The sequence below is a fragment of the Talpa europaea genome (assembly GCF_964194135.1).
Source record: "Talpa europaea genome assembly, chromosome: 11".
Classification (NCBI taxonomy): domain Eukaryota; kingdom Metazoa; phylum Chordata; class Mammalia; order Eulipotyphla; family Talpidae; genus Talpa; species Talpa europaea.
The window spans coordinates 2,507,363-2,525,954 of NC_140078.1; the positions used below are offsets into that span (position 1 = coordinate 2,507,363).

The 18,592-nt window shown below is 67.9% G+C and overlaps 1 protein-coding gene across 1 annotated transcript; it reads right to left on the reverse strand.

Annotated features, from left to right (window-relative positions):
- Window positions 1-4,627: 4,627 nt before the first annotated feature.
- Window positions 4,628-17,255, reverse strand: RBM38 (RNA binding motif protein 38; the record flags this gene model as incomplete). The annotated part of the gene is made up of 4 exons (XM_084247633.1): window positions 4,628-4,931; window positions 15,932-15,986; window positions 16,368-16,491; window positions 17,022-17,255. 4 exons carry the CDS (start codon window positions 17,253-17,255, stop codon window positions 4,628-4,630), a joined length of 717 nt encoding a protein of 238 aa, XP_084103759.1.
- Window positions 17,256-18,592: the final 1,337 nt, after the last annotated feature.

Below are 18,592 nucleotides of genomic sequence, written 5' to 3' on the forward strand. Positions count from 1 at the left end.
CCGCACGGCTCAGCCACCCCCTGTGAGATGGGCCGTCCACCAGGCCTTCCGGAAGGGCTCCTGAGGAGGACGGCCCCGCACACGCGCCCATCGCCTGTCCCTCTGGAGGCGCCCCGGCCCCAGGCCCGTCCACCCCCGAACAGCCAGCCCAGAGCACTTTGGGCGTCAGGCCCTGCGATGGCCGCTCCCCGGGCCTTAGCGTGCCCACGGGGGAGACGCGCCAGGCCCACCCCTGACGCCGAGTCGGGAGCCCGGGGGCCTCCGCATCCGGTGTGTGAGGGGCGCGCAGGCAGCAGACCCAGCCCGCCTCCTGGGTGACGGGTGGGGGGCCGCGGGCTCCAGCAGCCATGTTGTCCCACGAGCCGGTCTCGACACAAGCCACGCGCTAAGATGGCGCCATGGGAAGCTGGAAGGGGCCTGCGCTCCCCATGCCCGGAGCTAGCAGCCCCCGGGCCGCCCACTTTGGGCTTATTTCATGTGGAAAAAATAACTTGCCACGAGCCAAGAACTACTGTTATTTTGAATTTTCTGATGTACGGACACTCGGTATAATTCTAGGGAACGCAGGCCCTGGAGTTCGTGGATGTCCAGAGTCTTGGATGCAAGTTAAACCAGCTCAAGCAGAAGGGGAAATGGACCAGCTCTCGAGACGAAGTCCCAGGCTAGCTTCGGGCAAAGCTGGATCAAGGGGCCCCCGATTACATCACCCAGGCCCTGTCTCAGCTCTTTTCCCTTGCGCTGGCTGCTTCTCTCCACAAGCACAAATCACCCCCCACCCCCAGCAGCCCGGGTTTATCTGTCCTCAGCATGGCTTCCTTGGCCGCTTCCGCGCCCCCGCGTCCCAGCAGATCCAGAGCTGACTCTCCTCGCCCCAACTGGGTCTCGTGCCTCCCCCTGAACAGTCAGTGGAGTGGACATGCTGACTGCTGGAGCAGGAGAACCGGGGGACCCGAGGGTGGGCAGGGCAGCTCCCCAACGGACATCCAGGGGCTGTTACCCGAGGAAAGGGGTGGACACTGGGGAGGCAGGACCTGCGTGTGCCACCCGGGAATCAGCCTCACCCCTGCGAGGGAATCAAACTCACCCCTGCGAGGAAGAGCTGAGGCTCAGCGAGGGCCGTGGCTAGGTGAGCCCCCAGCTGCCTCCCAGGTGTGGGCAGAGACACAGAGGTGACATTGTGTGGCCCCCACACTCCCCCACGCTGAGATCCCCGTTGGGGTGGCCTCAGAAGTGCCCTTCCTGCCTCTCAGGCCTCAGTTTGCTCACCTGGAAGGTGGGATGGGAAAGAGGCTTGAGTGAGGGAGGCAGCTGGGCTGCCAGAGCCCCTCCCGATGGGCTTCCCCACGCACGGCAGCCACGATCCCTGCAGGTCCCGCGGCCTCGGCCCGTGCCCAGGCTCTTCCCGGCAGCTCAGACGGCAGCAGCTCGGAGGACCCTGGCTGCCAGGCACGATGCTGCGCGCTGAGGGCCTTCACTGCCCATCCCCATGCCCAGAGGAGGCAAATCGGCTGTGCCTGCAGGGATTTCAGGGGCAGCCAGGCCTGTGGGGGGCCCACACTGCCCCTCAAGCAGACTCTGCTGGGAGCCCCACCAGCAGGCAGCCTGGAAGGTGATGCCAGGAAGCTGGGCCTGGAGCAGGAACGTGGGGCAAGGACGCAAAGGGTAGGGACCCCGCATCACCGAGGCAACAGGAGCACCATCCCACTGGGGAACACTCGCCCCCTATGTCTCCCCGAGGGAGAGGGAGCCGGGGTGCTCCCGGTGCTCAGTCTGGTGCTGACCGAGCTCCACAGCCAGAAGGAAAAGCCTGGAGCAGCAGGTGGCAGCTTTCTGGGGCAGGGGGCCTGGCCCTGTCACGCACCCCCACCCTCCTGCCCACCTGCCCCGCCCCTCCTTTCTTCTCTGCAGGAACTGCCCGGCCCCATCTCACCTCCCAGCACCACCACCAGCCCGGCCCGTGCTGATGGTGTATCTGTGCGTGTGTGTGAGGTCTGCTCACGTGTGTGTGCACAAACATGTGTGTGTGCACGTGTGCCTGACTCCCTGGGTGTGTGGGAGCAAGATGCAGAAGGACCAGGGTCAGAAAGGAGACCCAGGCAGGGGAGGAAGGAACTGGGGTAGCCCCGCCCCCCATAAGGACACAGTGAAGGGACAGCATGCGGGTGCCACCTTGTTCCCCTTCACGGGGAGGTGGGGAGTGGGGGCGGCCTGCAGGGGGGTGGGCAGGACTGCCCACATCAGGCCATGCCCTTCACCTCCAGGCAGCTGTCCCCCAGGGCCTGGGCAGTGGGCCCTGCTTCTCAGAGTCCCCATCTGGGCACGCGCCTGGCCAGGCAGCACTGCCCTGGTGGCAGGTGGTCGCTGTGCCCTCGCTGGCAGGGCGTCTGTGCAGAGGCCAGCATGCCGTCCCCGGCCTCCTGCTCTCTGCTCAGGGCGGCCACTTCAGAAGTTCTCTGGTCCTGGGTCTGCTGCTGTTCTGAGCCTCAGTCCGGGGACCCACAAGGATGTTTTTGAGGCCTCCCAGCCTGTCCCAGAGGCTGCCACTGGCTGATAGGGACAGGAAACACGCCGGCCTCCAGATAACCCTGGCAGCGCCCACACCCCGCCTGGTCCCCCAAGTCCTTATCGGCTGCAGCAAATGTCTCCTGAGCCAGGAGCCTCACACTGGCCTCCCTGACTCTCCAGTGTTTGCAAACTAGACCCAGCTGGCGGGCGAAGGCAGACGGGGCTTCCTGGGAAGACAGGAGAATGTGCTGGCACCATCTCACCTGACTTGACCCCGGAACCGACCCTTCCCTTGGGCTGGAGGGCCCGGACTGCCCAAAGGGGGGCAGGGGTGTAACTCTGTACCTGCCATCTCGCAAGGCCGCATCCCCCTGGGGCCGCATCGCCCTCCTCCGGGGTCAGGGTCTCCTCACCCTCACAATCAGGCCGTGCTCAGCCTGCCCGTCGGGCGAGTGCACGAGGACTGGACTCCACGGGCGCCTCACCCCATCCACCACCGCCCTGAACTCCTAGCACTCCCTCCCAGGCGCCCCCAGTCACACTGGCCTTGCTCCACGCAGCTGCCCCAGGGCCCCTGCGCGGGCTGGTTCCTTCAGCGCTGAGCAGCGCCTGTTTGCGTGTTTGCTGCGTCTCCCCACCAGATTACCAACCTGGTCTGTCAGCTCGATCTGGCCACCCCGGGTCCTGCCAGGCACCCGGGGCCCGCTTCTTGGAAGCAGGGAATGAAGGAGCAGCTGGAGGAGCGACGATGCCCTCTCCAGCTCCGACTCCAGCGGAGTTCTGGAAGGGGCTGGGGAGACCCGAGGTTGGGACCCCTCGGCCGCAGACGGGGACCCCGCCAACGCAGACCTGGGCCCACCCGGCGGCAGCACCCCAGGGTGGCCGGCACAGGCACCTGCTGCTGTGCCTCAGCAGCCTCCAGAGCGTCCTCCTTTCTCTCAGCACACTGCCCCCTAGACCACAGGGCGGTGGGGGAGCCGCAAACCCCGGTGCTTGCCGGGCTGGGCGAGTACGCAGGAGTGGGGCCCCGGTCCTTCCCGCCTCAGTGGGGGGGTAGGGGGGCCGTGTCTGCCCTGTCACCGGGTTCTCTAGGCACCCGACGAGGGGGGATCCAAACCCCAGCTCTGGAGCTAGGAGGGCGGGTGACAGCGGGGCCCTGGCCCGGGCGGGACTCCCCACGACCGCCGAGGGGCGCGGATTCCCCCGTGCAGAGAAAGACAGAGCCACCGCTTTAAAGAAAACAAGTTTTATTTTTATAATCAGAACCTTCTAATAAAAATATTATTATAATATTAGCTACCTTTGTTTCCTGGGCCTTGACTCGGCACCGAGCGCCGGCGAGAGGCGAGGCGCGTGCGGGCGGTCGGCCCCGAGACCTCCCGTTTCCCTGAGGTAGGTCCGCAAGAAGCCCCCAGCTCCCCGAGCGCTCCGGGCCCGCCCCCCACTCCCTTGCTGCCCCGCCGGGAGCCCCACGGAGGCCTGTCCGACCCCTCGCCTGCCCCCTCCACTGAGCCCCCAAAGGCGGAGGGCGGGTCCCTCAGCTGGGGTGCTCACGGCGGGGGGAAGGGCAGGAGGGCACGCGGGGTCTCGCGATCCTGCACTCTGACCCCACCCTCCCGCGGCCCCGCCGGGCTGGGGGCTCCTGTCGCCTGGAAACACGCCCCGCGCCCGGGGCCGGGGCGCAGGCATCGGCAGAGGGGAGTCTCTCGAAGTCGAGAGTAGGCTTTGGATTCGGGGCGGCGGGGGTCTCCACTGGAAAAATAGACTGAAATTCTGAAATCGTGTTCGTAGCAAAACATTAACGATAAGAAAACGGCCGGGCGGTGGCCGGCAGCCCCCGTGCCGGGAGCCTGGGGGCCGGAGGGCGCCCCGCGGCCGCGGGCAGCAACGAGGGCCCCTCCTCGCTCTCTGGGTTCTGGGGAGTTAAGGCACCTCGGGACCGGGGGGCGTCGGGGGCTGCAAGAGCCTCTGCCGGGCGGCCGGGACAGGGCGGGGACGGCGCCGAGCAGGCTGGTGGTGGAGGCGGCGGGGCGCGGCTGTGGGGCTCGCGGGCTCCCAGCCCCTCCACGCGGCGAGTCCTAGAGCGAGAGGCTCTCCGGGCCCTGCACCCGGCGGCCACGCCTCACTGCATCCTGTCGGGCTGCAGCTGAGGAGGCTGGTACTGCACGAGGGTGGCGCCCGTGGGGGCCGCGGCGGGCAGGGCCTGGGGCAGGGCGGCCGGGTAGCCGTAGCCCACGAAGCTGGCGGCGCTGGCGGGCGAGGCGGCGTACGGGTACGGCTCGTAGGCGGCCGGCGGGTACTGGGCGTAGGCCGGGTTGGCCGGCGGGTACTCAATGTAAGGCGAGGACAGTGACGGGACTGGGGTGGCCGGGATCACCACGCTGGGCTGCACGATGGCTTGTGGGTAGATGTAGTGGGGAGTCAGCCTGTGGGGCGAAGCAGAGAGGGTGGGTCAGAGAGAACAGAGCTGGGGAACCAGAGCAGGCCCGGGGTGGAGCAGAGGAGCCCAGTGCGCTGGGTGGTGCCCACGGGCCTGCCCTTCCCGCCGTAGATCGGCTCGACAGAAGCGGGGTTCCCGGCACACTCTGCACGGGCTCCGGCCACAGGACCTGTGCCCCGGCGGGTCCCGCTCCCTGCCCGTGCCCTGCCCAGCTACCACGGGCTCCTGCTTTCCCGCCAGCACTTAAATGTCTCATTCTCCCTGGCACCCGGGGGGCCCATGGTTAAACAAGAATTGTAAGGCAGAAGGTGCAGAGCATGAAATCAAGCTCCTGGGCCCGTCTGAGCAGGGGTCCCTGAGCCACAGCCCCGGTGACAGGTGCTGAAGCTGGCCCTGCCAGTCTAACACCCGCCAACCAACAGGGGACACGCCATGACTTCCTTGCTGGCCTTGACTGCGGCCCCAGCCACAGCACGGGGGTGCCAGGAACTCCGCGAGTGACAGTGGACGATGGGACAGGTAGCAGCACTGAGATGGCGGCGGGGAGGGGACGACAATGTGGCCTTAGGCCAGCCCACGTGCCCAGGGTCTGAGCGACCCCCTGAGGCGTGAGCCCAGCTTCCGACAGGAGCGCTGAGTGTGGAGGGGAGCAGCCAGCCCGAGCCCCACAGCGACACGGAGGCGTCAGCCTGGGCGCCAGGAACCCTCCACTGGTCAACCCCACGCGCTGCTGTGGAGACCCATCCCAGACAGGGAAACTGAGGCTCAGGAAGACGGCATCGGCACGTACCTGCTCTGCCCACCAGCTGCGGGGCAGCCTTGCGCTAGCAGCTCACCCTCCTCTCTGGGCCCCACAGCGCACAGGTTCCAGCCGGAGCCGTGGCCCAAGCAGGCTGCTTGGGGTTGACCCCATGGCCACGGGCATCGTGTCACCCCTGCCCTTGTGCCTGAGCGGGCTGCACAGGACGGAGACGCCCTGGAACCCCGACATCCCCCTCCACCTCTAAGACCGGCCCAGGACCCCTGCCTGCCCCACTCCATGGAGACGCTGCTGGGAAAGCCGCAGGAGGGCACTCCCGGGCCCTCAGCAGGTGCAGAGACGAGCACGGCGTGTCGGAGGGCAGTCGGGCCACAAGGAGGCCCCCACAGCCCACGCCTCCCTCCGCGCCTTGGGAGACCGTCTGAGTGGACACAGCACCGCCCAGGCGGACGGTGACGCCGGGTGCAAAAGACTCCAACGCGGATTTACACCCGGCCCGGGTCGCTGACGAGGAATCATAGGACACTGCACCTCTGCCGGGTTCAAGAGCCGACGCCCTCCCAGGTGCGCCATCCCGCATGAAGGGACGGGAGGTGGCCGGGTCTGAACAGCTCTACGAGGTGCGGAACTAGGGGACGGGGCCCTGGTCACAACAGCCCCAGAGCAGAAACAACCCGGTGCCCACTGACTGGCAGACAGACCAACAGACGTGTGTGTCCAGGCTGCGGAGTATCACTCAGCCATGACGAGGAAGAGTCAGATGCCCGCCACGGGGGCAGACGTCACGCAGGACGCGCCCAGCAGACACAGGCCACCTGCCACGTGACCGGCATGGCCTGTCCAGAGGAGGACACGCGGCCGCGGCCACGGCAAGGGTAAGGGCACCGTCTCTGGAATAACAAAGTGCTGAGTCAGGGGGCGGAGACGGCCGAGGACCGTGACCACGCTTCGTCCTCGCACTGGGGGGCTTGATGGTGTTTGAGCCCCGAGAATGCACTCTCTCGGGGCGGGCCGGGAGGGAAGCCCCCTGGGAGCGCGCAGGGCTGGAGGCACCCAGTCTGGGTAGGGCTGGGGGCAGAGGACGGGCACTGCGGAGCCCAGGGGTCCAGCAGCAAACATTTCGGGGGGAATCTGGGGCACACCTGGCCCACTGCCCAAGGGTGCCCCATTCAGATAGCTCCTACACCATCACCCTCACCAGTCTCTGACCTTCCAGGCAGCACCCCAGCAATTTCCACAGCAAATACCCCTGCAAGCAACCACTGCTGTGTTGGCCAGCAGGCTGGGGGCCCCCAGGACCTGGTTCAGGGGCTGCAGTGCCCACTCCCCGGCCCCCTGCTCTGGGCTCTGCCTCATGTGAACAGGTGCCCCTTGAAGAGAGTCAGACCTGGATTCAAATCCCACTTTGGCCCCCCGAGCTGTGAGGGTGTCTGAGGTGTGCCCCCCGTGTCTGAGGTGTGCTCTAGACCCACACACGGCGCTGAGTGACCCACAGGCCCGGCCTCACGGAGTGAGATTCCAGGAGAAAGAAGCGGCTGTGAGCTGGAGAGCTGGGACTGGGGGGTGGTCAGGGGAGGCTGCTTGGAGGAGGGGGCACCTTTACCTGGCTTTGAGGAGACAGAGCGGCCGTGGGCAAGAGGCTGAAGCCAGAGCAAGCCCATGCTGTGGGGGTGAGAGGTGGTGGCCAGGCCCCCGCGCCACCATCCTGTCCTAGCCGCCTACCGCGCCTCCAACGCTCAAGGCCATTCCCTGTGTCTGCAGCTGCCCCTGCCTCCCCTGGAGCCCACCCCAGGGAGGCCCTCTGACCACCCTCTCTGGCCCCCACTGGACCTCACGGGAGCTGGGGAGGGCCTCACCCAGGGCCCGGAGGTGGGAGGCTGGGCACAGGCCCCACGCCAAGGCCGAGGAGCAGGCGGAGCTCCACACGAAGCACCCACCACGGGGCGTCCAGCACGCCGTCCGGGTGTCCTCTGTGCCCCCACCGCGTGAGCCCCACCAGGGTCCCAGCACCCTGAAAACATTCCTTAGTGTGAGGCTACAGAAGCTCTGGGCCCAGAACTTCTCAAGTGTGGGTCTCAGACCCCAGGACACATGCTAAAAAGGCAGACCCCCTAAGGACTGTGACGGAGGCCGGAACCTGCCTCTGCCAGGCCCCTGACACCCCCCTCCCAGCTCAGGAGCCCCGGGCCCCTGCACCCCTGCCTCAGGCCTGGCCCTGGGTGTAGCACGGCCCCGGCTGCCACTGAGCTGCCAGGGGACACTGAGGCCAGGGCCGGCCAATCATTTTCTTCCTGGGCAGGAGGGGGCGACCTCAATTCCTGACCCATGGGGAAAGCGGGCGCCTGTATCTGTCTACCTACTTCCCTCAAGCAATCTGCCTCCCACGCGGGCTGCGAAAAGCCTGGAACAGCTTCCGAAGCCCCTCACAGCCACAACGGGCGCTGTCGCGACCCCATCTCCCGGAGGGAGGCTGAGGCTCACAGAGGCTCGCGTGACATGGATCACTCACCACAGGGGCTGAGTAACTCTGCCCCGCCCATCTGCCCCCACCGTCCCTGTGCCCACCAGGACTGGCCAGGACCCCCCGCACCCGGGGGACCCACACGGACTGGACCCCAAGAGGAGGCACCCCAGACCCAGCTGAAAACACGGCGGGAGCAGGCTCTGCCCCGGGAGAGGCCGAGGACAGGCAGACAAGAGCAGGTGGACCAAAGCACTGGCTGGGGGGGAGGGGAGGAAGCTGCAAAGGCCCAAGGGGTGCCCCCGCCCCCACACCTGCCCCTCGGCTCTGCCCCCGACAGAAGATGGAGCGTGAGGCTCAGCTTCCTCATTTGCACAAGGGGCCTTGCAGAGGTAACTCAGGCAGCCGGGACGCCTCTAGACCCGAGGCTCTCAGGCAGAGCAGCCGTGCCCCAGGGGACACCGCGTGCCTGCGGGGCCAGAGGCGGGGACATTTCTGGCCCTGACCATGGCGTGCTGGCACTGGCAGGGCACGCACAGGACAGAGGACATGCACGGAGAATCCTCCAGCACCACTGGGGCAGGGGCCCAGCCAGAGGCAGGCGAAGGGGCAGCCTGGCTCCACGGGATCTCTCGGGCACATGCATGAGCACACACGTGCACACACCCGTGGGGTCACACTGAGCTCTCCAGTGAGAAAACACCCCTCACACCACGGCTGGGCCTGCGCCCCCCCGCCCCTGCCCCCAGCCTGCACATCGCGACAAGCAGAGGCCGCCTGGCACTGGGGGACGGGCGTGTGTGCCCGGCAGGCTCCGGCACACGCCCACACCCTGGAAAGGTCAGGATGCCTCCGGCCTCCATGGGCCTGCTTTTCAGGTCCCTGGAAAGGCCACAGCCTGGCAGCACCGTGCCCACACAGCCCAGGGTGCCCAGCCAGGGTGGCAGCCCCTGCCCCGCAGCTCATGCCCACCCATCTCGGGGCGCTCCTCACTCTGACTCCCTGGCTTTCCCTCCTCCTCCCTCCCCGGGCCTCTCCTGGCCAAATCTCCATCCACCCACCCCCGACACCCCGTCTGCCTTCCCTGCCCCAGTCTGCAGCCAGAGGCACCTTCCTACGGACGCCCGGGAGACCACGCCCCTCACAGGCAGAGACCCCACTGTCCGAATCAGCCCAGAGCCAAATCCAAACTGCTCCCCCCCCCACCATGGCCTCCCATAAAACCAGGCTTTAACAGCTTCCACCCTCCTCACGCCTGTCAGCCAGGGCTCCCTCCTGTCCCGCAGACTCAAAGCCCTCTGCACCTGCTGCGGGGCCTCTGCACCCTTCGTGCCCGCTGCTGAGAGGGAGGCTTTTCCTCACAGCTCAAGCCTGACCTTTGCTTCCTCGGGCCTTCCCTCACCGCCCCGGTCAACACCAGCACACCGACCCACGCCGGCCTTGTCTGCTTCTTGAAGAAAGCACCTTGCGGTTCACCCTCTGAGCTGTGGTCCTCCCTTGGCTCTGACCTCCGGGCTCCAAGCACTTAGCGTGGCCTCTGTTGAGGGCCGAGGGCCTGACGCCGGCCCTCCTTTGACAGCCGTGGTCAAGGCGTCCCCTCCCCAGGGCCACCGGCTGCTTCCCGGGCCAGGAGTGGCAACTTCGCCTGGAGCAGCGGCTGGGACAGGGGCAGGGGTGGGGGGTCCAGTCATCTGCAGCTGGGGAACCCCTAGGGAGGCAGAGGCTGGTGGCCCCAGCTCAAGGTTGACTCTGGCCCCTCCTAGACGCCGGCGGTCTCTGAGGGCAGGGCCGGCCCCGGTGCTGCCTCCGGGATTTCACACCGTGCACCCCAGAGAATTCGGCAGTGTCCGTACATACCCCCATGTTGGCACCTGCGGGAGGACACGAATACCCCCAGCAGTTTGGGGTGGACAGAAAGTCCCCCTTTCCCGGGCCGCCGTCCTTGGCAGCGGGGAGGCTCGCCGGCAGACAAGGCTTGGGGGTGAGAACCTAAGGGGACATGAGGCCCCGCTCCTGCCGGGACAGGCACCGCCATGACAAGCAGGGCTGGGGTCTGAGCCCAGCCCTCTTTCCTCGCCGCCCACCACTGAGCCCCACTTCTGTCCCGGGGAACACGCAGCCACAGGGACAGCCTCTCCCAGGCTCAGCCCCGGCCCCGCCATCCCCCGAGGGCTCAAGCTGCAGCTCAGCGCCTGCTGGGGTCCCACGTTTCCTCACCCTCCACAGAAAACCCTCTGTCCCTCCACCCAGAGGCCAGCACTCGTGCCCGACGGCCCGTCTCCCAGAAGTGCTAATGCCACCTTGCGCGCAAAGCCCAAGCAGAGGGTGGCAGCGGGTGAAGGTGGCACAGACAGGCACGGACGCCCACGACAACCGAGGGGCTACAGGCTGGCCTGGAGGGCCACCGGGGGTGCTGTGAGGTGCAAGCAGCCGGCTGGCACCCGCCGCTGAGAGGAGGCAGGCGAGGTCGCCCACACGGCCAGGGTGAGCACCACACAAGAGCACCCCGCTGACTCAGCCAGATGCAGAACCAGGGGCCCGGGACGAGAACCCCACGTTCAGGCCCTAGATTTGCCTCTCCAAGTCACGTGGCCTTCTCCGGCCCGTTTCCCCAACTGCAGATGAGGGGGCCACAGGGCCCGCAGAGCCACACTGGGGTCCCCGGAGGCCCCCGGGGCGCTGGGCAGCAGGGTGTGCAAAGCGGCAGGCAGGAGAGGGTGCCCAGGCGGGCTGTCCGCACGCTCAAAGCAAAACTCTCAGAAAAGAAATCGGCCGCGACGCAGGCCTCATTTTCTGAATGCAAAGCCACCTCCGAAAATAAAAATGAAAAAAGCAAATGAGCCATTTTCACTTTTTCTGATGTCTGGAGGCCGCGCCCACGTGCTGTGCTGGAGGACCGGCGCCGGCTGCAGCTCCAGGCTCCTGGGCGGCTGAGGACACAGGCCGGGGGGCCCGGGTTCCGGGAGGGGCTCGGGCTGCGTCGGCCACCGGGAAGCTGGCAGGCCCAGGACAGCACCAGCACTGACCCTTCCCAACCCCATCTTCCGCTCCCTCCACACTGCACCCCACACCAGCCTCGTTTAGTCGCCGCGGCCAAGCCAACCTTCCCCGCTCAGGCCCAGAGTTCCGGAACCTTCTTGGACGCCTCTCTTTCATGCATTCTCAAACACAACTGAAATCCCGCATTTCTCACCTTGGAGCAGAGCCGCAGACCCCACGGCCTGCCTTGGGGGTGGGTCACTGTGGGGTCCCCCAGCCAGGCCGCCTGGGGAGGCTCTCAAGACTCAAGTTCCTCCAGCCCCCTCGCTCAGAGCCCTTCGCCACTCGGAACAGAACCCCGAGAGCGGGGCCCTGGCCTTCCGCCAGCCCGGGCAGCTCGGCGCCCCTGCCCCGCACAAAGCAAGTGGTACCCATTGGAAGGACGGACTCCGGACAGTTCCCAGCACAGCTTCCTCCTCCCCCCACAGGAGGACATCCCTGCACACGGCACAGCACCGTCCCATCCACGCGGCGGACAGGGAAACTGAGTCACGAGGACGCAGGGCCTCCCTGCACACCCAGGAAACGTGGTGACACACACCCACGCTGGCCCGTCTGTGCTGGGCTCTGCCCTGACTCAGGCCCTGGCCCCTGGGCCCAAGGCTTGGGGTCCCCCCAGGAGCTCATCCTCGGAGAGGAAACCGAGACCCGCCCCTGCAGGCTGGTGTCTGTTACAGCCTCCAGCGCAAACAACAGGTGCGCAGGCCGCTCGGGGCGGCCACGCCAGCCTACGCCTCGCCCCAGCGAGCTCCCAAACAGGAAGCCACCATGGGGCGTGCAGGGCCACCCCGACATCAAGCAAAAACAAGTCACGTGGCGCCATACAGGGACCAGGGCACCACTTCCTCCCAGCCCCTCCCCCAGCCTCTGACCTCACTTCCTGGCGTACCCCTGGGGTGCTGGTCCCCCATCACACCGATCCCCTCACCTGGGTTGATCTTTCTACTCTGCGTCATGATTGCATGATAGAAATCCAAGAAGGTGCCAATCCAGTGCAGACATAAGGGGGACCCTCCCCTAGAGCCCCCCAGGGGTGACATCTCACGTGACCCAGCAGGTACAGGACTGGTCACCTGACCCGGGCACCCGTCTATTAACGAAGCACCAGGCCTGGGCCGCCACCACCACCCTCCGCACGTGCTAAGTCGCTGGCCTGTCTCGCTGTGAGTCTGTGTGAGCCGCAGGACACACCGCTAAGAGGCCCGTGCACTGCCGGGGCCAAGCAGGACTTCCTGCCCCACTGCCCGGCTCACTGGGCGCAGGACCACCTCGGCCAAGAGCGTACAGGCCGATTTCCCACGCTGGCTTCCTCTCAAGCAGGTGCCCCGAGGTGGGTGCCCTTGTCTTACTCAAAGGATCCCAGGTGCAGGGCCTGGCATACAGGTGCTCAACACACGCCCTGTGAATGGAGGGTCCTGGGAGCAGCTCCTTCCTCCCTGCCCAGCCCTGCACACGCCACGCTTGCAGAGACCCATGTGACGCTGCCACCTCCGGCCAGGCCCTCTGCCTGGGTGACACCCCCGCCCCATGCACACACCGTGACCCAAAGACAGGGCAGCAGGGACCTTCAACGGGGGGTGTGGGGTCCCGTGTGGGGTCCCTGAAACTACAGGCCAAGTGGGGCGTGCACATGCTCAGAAGAGAGTCCCACAGTCCCTGACCTGCCCCGAGGGAGGGGCTGCCTCGTAGACACAGGGAGGGTATCAGCAGCATGAAGGCGCCCAGGGCCTGCCGCCACAGGGACCGAGGGCGAGTCAAATCCCCAGTATCCTGGGGCCCAGCTCAGCCCTGAGAGGGGGCCGCATCAGCGTCTCTAGCACAGAGGGGCCGACGGGCCAAGAGGAGGGGCAGGGCCTGACCCCTGGGGTCCTTGCTCCAGTACATGTGGACCTGGCCCCAGCAGCCCCTAGACCCCTGTCCTGCTGTCTGGGACCCTGGGGCCTGGCTGCAGGCCTGGCACACAGCAGGGTGCGCAGTGAATGGGCATGGGGCCCACTGCTAAGGTCCCTGTGCCCAAAGCAGCAGCTGGACCTTCAAAAATAACCCGAGGAGAGGCTCCAAGTACAGCCAGGCCCAGGCGTGGACAGGCACCCTGGCCACCAGGAGGCCGCTTCTGCCTGGATCCAAGCCCCTCCAAACTACTCAGCGCGGCTGCCTGCCCCAAGCTGCTGTGCCCCCGGGGCCAAAGAGACCCTCCACTGAGGGCCGATGACCGCGCTGGCCTCCTGCGACAGGCCACCTGTCACCAGTCACACAGGCGTCCCAGGACTCAAGCCTCGGCCCCACCCCCAGTTACAGCACAGGGGCCCGTGGGCCACGCGCATTGCACTCGACGGACACGGGGCGGGGGAAGCTGCGCAGAGAGCACAAAGCTTACAGCGTCTGGGTGAGTTTCTGTGCTGACGCCTCGGACCCACCGGGGCGAGGGCCCAAAAGCGGGCCAAGGCAGCCAAGGGGCCAGAGGCCCGGCGAGATCTGCCAGGCAGGACAGGAGTTAACTGGCTCGGAGACCCTGGCCGCTGCCAGCCTGAAGCTGACAAAACCGAAGCTGACAAAACCGACCGCTGAGTCAGGCTGGCCGAGCCCTGGCCCAATTGTTTGCAAAGACAAAAGGGATGGTGACGACCCGGCTGGTGCTGGGGCACCAGAGACAGCTGACCGGGGCAGCCAGGGCGGCCGGCCCTCTAGAACGGCACCCCGGGCCCCGCAAGGCTGGGTGGGAGGGGAGGCCCAGACAGGCTTCGGGCACCAGCGCGGGCGTGCGGGGCAGGCCCCCGGCTCCCCGTCCCTGCTTGGGTCCCCAGCCCTTGGCAACCAGCAAATACAAGTCACAGGCCTCCTCGTCATCGCGGCGGGTATCGGGTGGCCGGCCCGCAGATTCGGTTACAAAACACTCGCCTGAAGTCGGAGCACGCGGTGGCAAAATCCATCACCTGCACGGGGGTGGCTTTCAGGGGACCACGAGGGAAAGGTGGGGGCCCTTCCCACCCGCCCAGAGAGCAAGCGGTTCCGGAGCCAGCCCACCCAGGTCCCCACGCCAGCCCCGTGGTCACCCGACAGGCTGCTGACCCTCTGAGCCTTCCCTGGCCCGTGTCCCCTCTGCGGCGGGGACGGAATCTGTGCAGCCTCACTGGGCCGCTGCGCGCGCGGCGGCTACACACACTGGCCCATGGTCAGCGGTTCTTGTTCCTGGTGTCTGCGCGAGGGCACGAGACGCTCAGGAGAATGTGACTGGTCAAAATGGAGCCAGTGGGAAGGGGGCAGAGTGAGGACTTGAACCCAGACCCGGCTCCAGAGCTCAGGCACCGGCAGCCACCCTGGGAGGCAGCTGCCATGGACCCAGCGGGGCGGGATGAGGCTCCTGGTCCTGTGCAGCTGCCCCAGGCCCTGCATGGACTCTGGGGACGGAGCCAGGCTGGCGAAGAGGAGGAACAGGCTTCTCAGGTTTGGCTTGAACCCCAAAAAGGAAAAAACTGGGGAGGCGACAGGAAGATTAGGCTGTCCCCAAACACTTCCCGAGACACTGATGCAGCAGAGCTCAGGGCAAGAAGGCCACCCCGGGGCTCCCTCTCAGGACAGGTCGAGCTCGCACCCAGCTGCCCATCTGGGCGGAAGGCGCTATGTGCCCTCAGATGGCACATGGCACGGCTGCAGGAGGGCGACGGGGCGCCCTGGTCACCGGCCAGCCTGCCCTACTGGGCCCAACCTGCGTCGGTCCTTGGTTCTACTGCCCGAGACCCTGGTTATATCTATGGCACATATATGTGCGCACGCGTGCACACGCACACACACACCCCTTGAAACACAAAATCCACAGCCCAGGATAGAACTCTGAGAGTTTAAGGAGGATCAGTGTCCTAAAAGGACATTCTATGCATAGTTTTATGACGGTCCCCCCGGCCCCCAGAAGAAATCCCCACCCGGTCAGCATGTCCCCAAGCTGAGGCGCAGCTGACATCAATCACAGGCCGGGAAGTCAGTCTGCATGGCAGGCTCCTTTGTGCCCCTGGAGTGTGTGTGTGTGTGAGTGTGTGTGTGTGTCCTGCCCCAAGCAGCTGCCAGGCCTTATTAGATCTTTAAAAAAAAAAAAAGGCAAGGGGGAGGGGGCCTTTTTCGGAGGAGGAGGGTGGGCCGCTGCTCAGCCCGTCAGACAAAAGGCCCAAGGCCGGGCTCGAGCCAGGACATCTGGCCCCAATCCCACCTCACCTGCTGCAGCTTTTATAAACGTGGGACCCCAGGTGGCAGGGACCTGCTGCCGCCCACTGTTGGGTGCTGGGGCAGCAGAGGGGTGCCCCAAGGATGGCCCAGAACACTAATTCCCAAGAAAGCCAGCCAGGCTGTCTCTGCGCCAGCCCCAATTCACAGGAGAGAAACTGAGGCACAGACAACTGCCCGATGGGGGTGGGGAGCCAGGATGTGAACCCAGGCAGGCCCTGGTGCTCACCCCCCATCTCTCTGTGGCACAGCCTGAGCCAGGCCAGAAACTCAACCCATCTCTCCATTCTCCTGGCCTGCCCCCAAATGCAAACCCATTTCAGAGGGGCTGGAGAGAGTGACCGTTCACACACGCAGTAAAGGGGTTGCAAGGGGTAGGGGCGCGCAGGCTTGGGGTCTCAGGTGGAAGACTCCCTTGGACCAAGGGGCACCCACACTGGGAGATGCGGGAAGCCCACGGCCCTGCCTCATCTGGTCTGCAAGGACCCCCCGGCTGGCCACACCCACTCACCCATAAGTCCGCTGGATTAAGGTGGGGTGCAGCTGCTGCACACCGACAGCAAAGCCTGAAACGAGAAAATGTTTCCAAGTTCAGCCTCATCCAGGAAAGTAGAACCCCCACAGCCTAAGCAAAAGGGATAATCAGCTCCCCCCCTCCATCACATGAACCCCACAGCTCTCGGCTGAAGCAGGCCGAGACCCAAGGGACCCGGTGGGAGCTGGCCTGGGGCCCAGGGCCAACTTCCTCCCTCCCTGCTCCAGGGGGGCAGAGGGCCTGCTGAGGCTCCCTCTTCCCCCGTCCCATCAGCCCAGGCCAGAGGAGCCAGGGGGTCCCCTCCCAGCAGGGGACAACTGCTCCCCAAGCCGCCTGCGCTCCAGGGGGGGCGCCCCCCCACCCACAGACACCAAGGCTGCACCAGCTGCAGGGGAAGGGCAGCCCTGCTCACCCGTCTGCAGGCTCCGCGGCTTGGCGCCCAGATAAGCCAGGTTCACGTTGGCCTTGCGGCCGTCGATGTTGGGGTTCGGGTCTTTGCAAGCCCTCTCAGCCGCCGCCCGGTCCACCATAGTCACCTGGAGGCGCACAGAGCGTCAGGAGCGTCCCAAGGCGGGGGTACCCCTGGCAGGTGCCCTCCAGCCCGGCCTGGGCCTCCGCAGACCTGCCCCCGGACCCGGCTCCTCCCCGCAGGCCGGGAACCCTCCCTGCTGGCAGACAGGGAAGGGCGTCTGCTCCCCAAGGGGAGGGCGCACCCCAAAGGGAAGCGAGGACCCCTCAGGGGAGGGTTTAGAGCCACTGGGGGTGGGAAGCGCGCCTCCAGCGTTCCCTCCAGCGCAGGCTCACCCGGGCGGCCCGCGGGAAGTACGGGGGGGGGGGCGAGAAGGCCCCCACCTGGCCCTCGGAGGAGGCCTGTGCCCCCCACTCGCGTGGGCCAGGAGCCCCAACTCCGCAGGCCGGCGGGGGGGGGCGGGAGCGGCCCGCGGGGCGGGCGGGGGGAGGGGCGGGCGGGGGGGGCACGTCCGGGCGCGGGGGGGGGGCGGGGGGGCCGGGCGCGAACCGCCGGCGCGGGCAGCAGGTGCCGGGCCCGGGCGCGGCGGGCACTTACGAAGCCGTAGCCGCGGGACTTGCCGGTCTGGCGGTCGGTGATGACCACGGCCTCCTCGATGTCCCCGAAGCCCTCGAAGTACTTCCTGAGCGAGGCGTCGGTGGTGTGGTAGGGCAGGCCGCCCACGAAGATCTTGGTGAACGTGGTGTCCCTGTGCGCGCCGGGCATGGCGCCCGGGGCCGGCGGCCGCGGGAAGCCCGCGCTCGGGGCGCCCGGCGCGGGCTGCAGCAGCATGGGGCGCCCGCCGCTACGGGCCCCGCGGGGCCGCGCTCATGGGGGGCGGCGCGCGGGCAGCAGGGGCGGCTCCGAGCCCGGCCCGTCCACTCGGCCGCTCCGCGGGCGCCGCTGCGCTGCGCTGCGCTCCCGGGCCGGCGCCGCGGACACTCCGCGCGCCGCGCCCGGCCCCGGGCTTTGTAGCCGCCCCGCCCGCCCGCGCGCCCCGCCCCGCGCGCCCCGCCCGCCCCGCCCCGCCCCGCGCGCGGGGGCCGCCGGGAAATGTAGTCCGGGCAGGCCGGGGCGGGGCGGGGCGGGGCGGGGCGGGGCGGCCGACTCGCCCACTGAGGCCCTACTACGTGCCCGGCCCCGGGAGCGCGCGGCGGGAAGACGCGGCTGTCAAGGGCTCAGATCGTAGATCGCGTTTCCGGAATGGGGCGCGGATTCGCGGGGGGGGGGCTGTGGACGCCCAACAGTGGTAGGAACGTTCCCCGGGGCCTCCCGCGCTGGGGTGGGCGGGCCTGGGCGGGCCCGGGGAGCCCCAACAAGCCGCATCGCCGGCCCCGACGGGGCGCGCATCCGGTCAGCGGCGCGCAGGGTGCCCAGCGTGTCCCGCGCCGGCCTGGGCGGTGGTTCCAGGCGCACCACCTGCTGTCGGGGGTTCCCCAAAGCCGTGGGCGCCCCTTTGGGGAAAAGCACGCCCAGGGCGTCGTGTCCCCCGTCCCCAGCCGCAGAAACAGGCCCCGCCGGCCTCCCCGGGGTCCGGCGCGGCCACGAGGAATCCACAGGACCCCGGGCCCCAGCCGCCCGGCCTTCGGCCTCCGGACGCGCGGCCCCCAGCCCCCCGAGCACGCGCCCTGCTCGCCGGCTCCCCCGAGGCGCCATCCTGGGGGGCCGGCTCAGGCCTCTGCGCGCCCCCCAGTCCCCGGGGCCAGCCCCTCCGCCGGGACGCGGCTGGGGTCAGGCTGGGGTGTGGGGCGCCTGCTGGGGTGGCGCCGGGAGGGCCGAGGGGCCCGGGGCGGGGGCGGGGGGGGGGCTGAGTCTTTGGCTGAAGCAGCAGCTCCCGCCAGACCCTCGGCCCGACGGCCGCACCGCGCGCGCAGATCAGCGCCCCCTTCCCGAGGCCCGCCCGGGCCCCGCGGCCGAGGGAGCCCCGGGTCCGCAGCAGCCCGCGGGACCCGCCCTCCGGCCGCCCCGCGCCTCCAGCTCCGGCCGCTCCCGGCGGCGCGCGGGGCTGTCCGGGTCCTGCCCCGGCGCGGCCGCGGGCGAGGACAGCGCGCCCCCGGGAAACTGAGCAGGGCGCCCGGCCTTGCTCCCCGGGGCCAGGGGGCGCCGCCGCGGAGCTCGGGCCAGCCGGG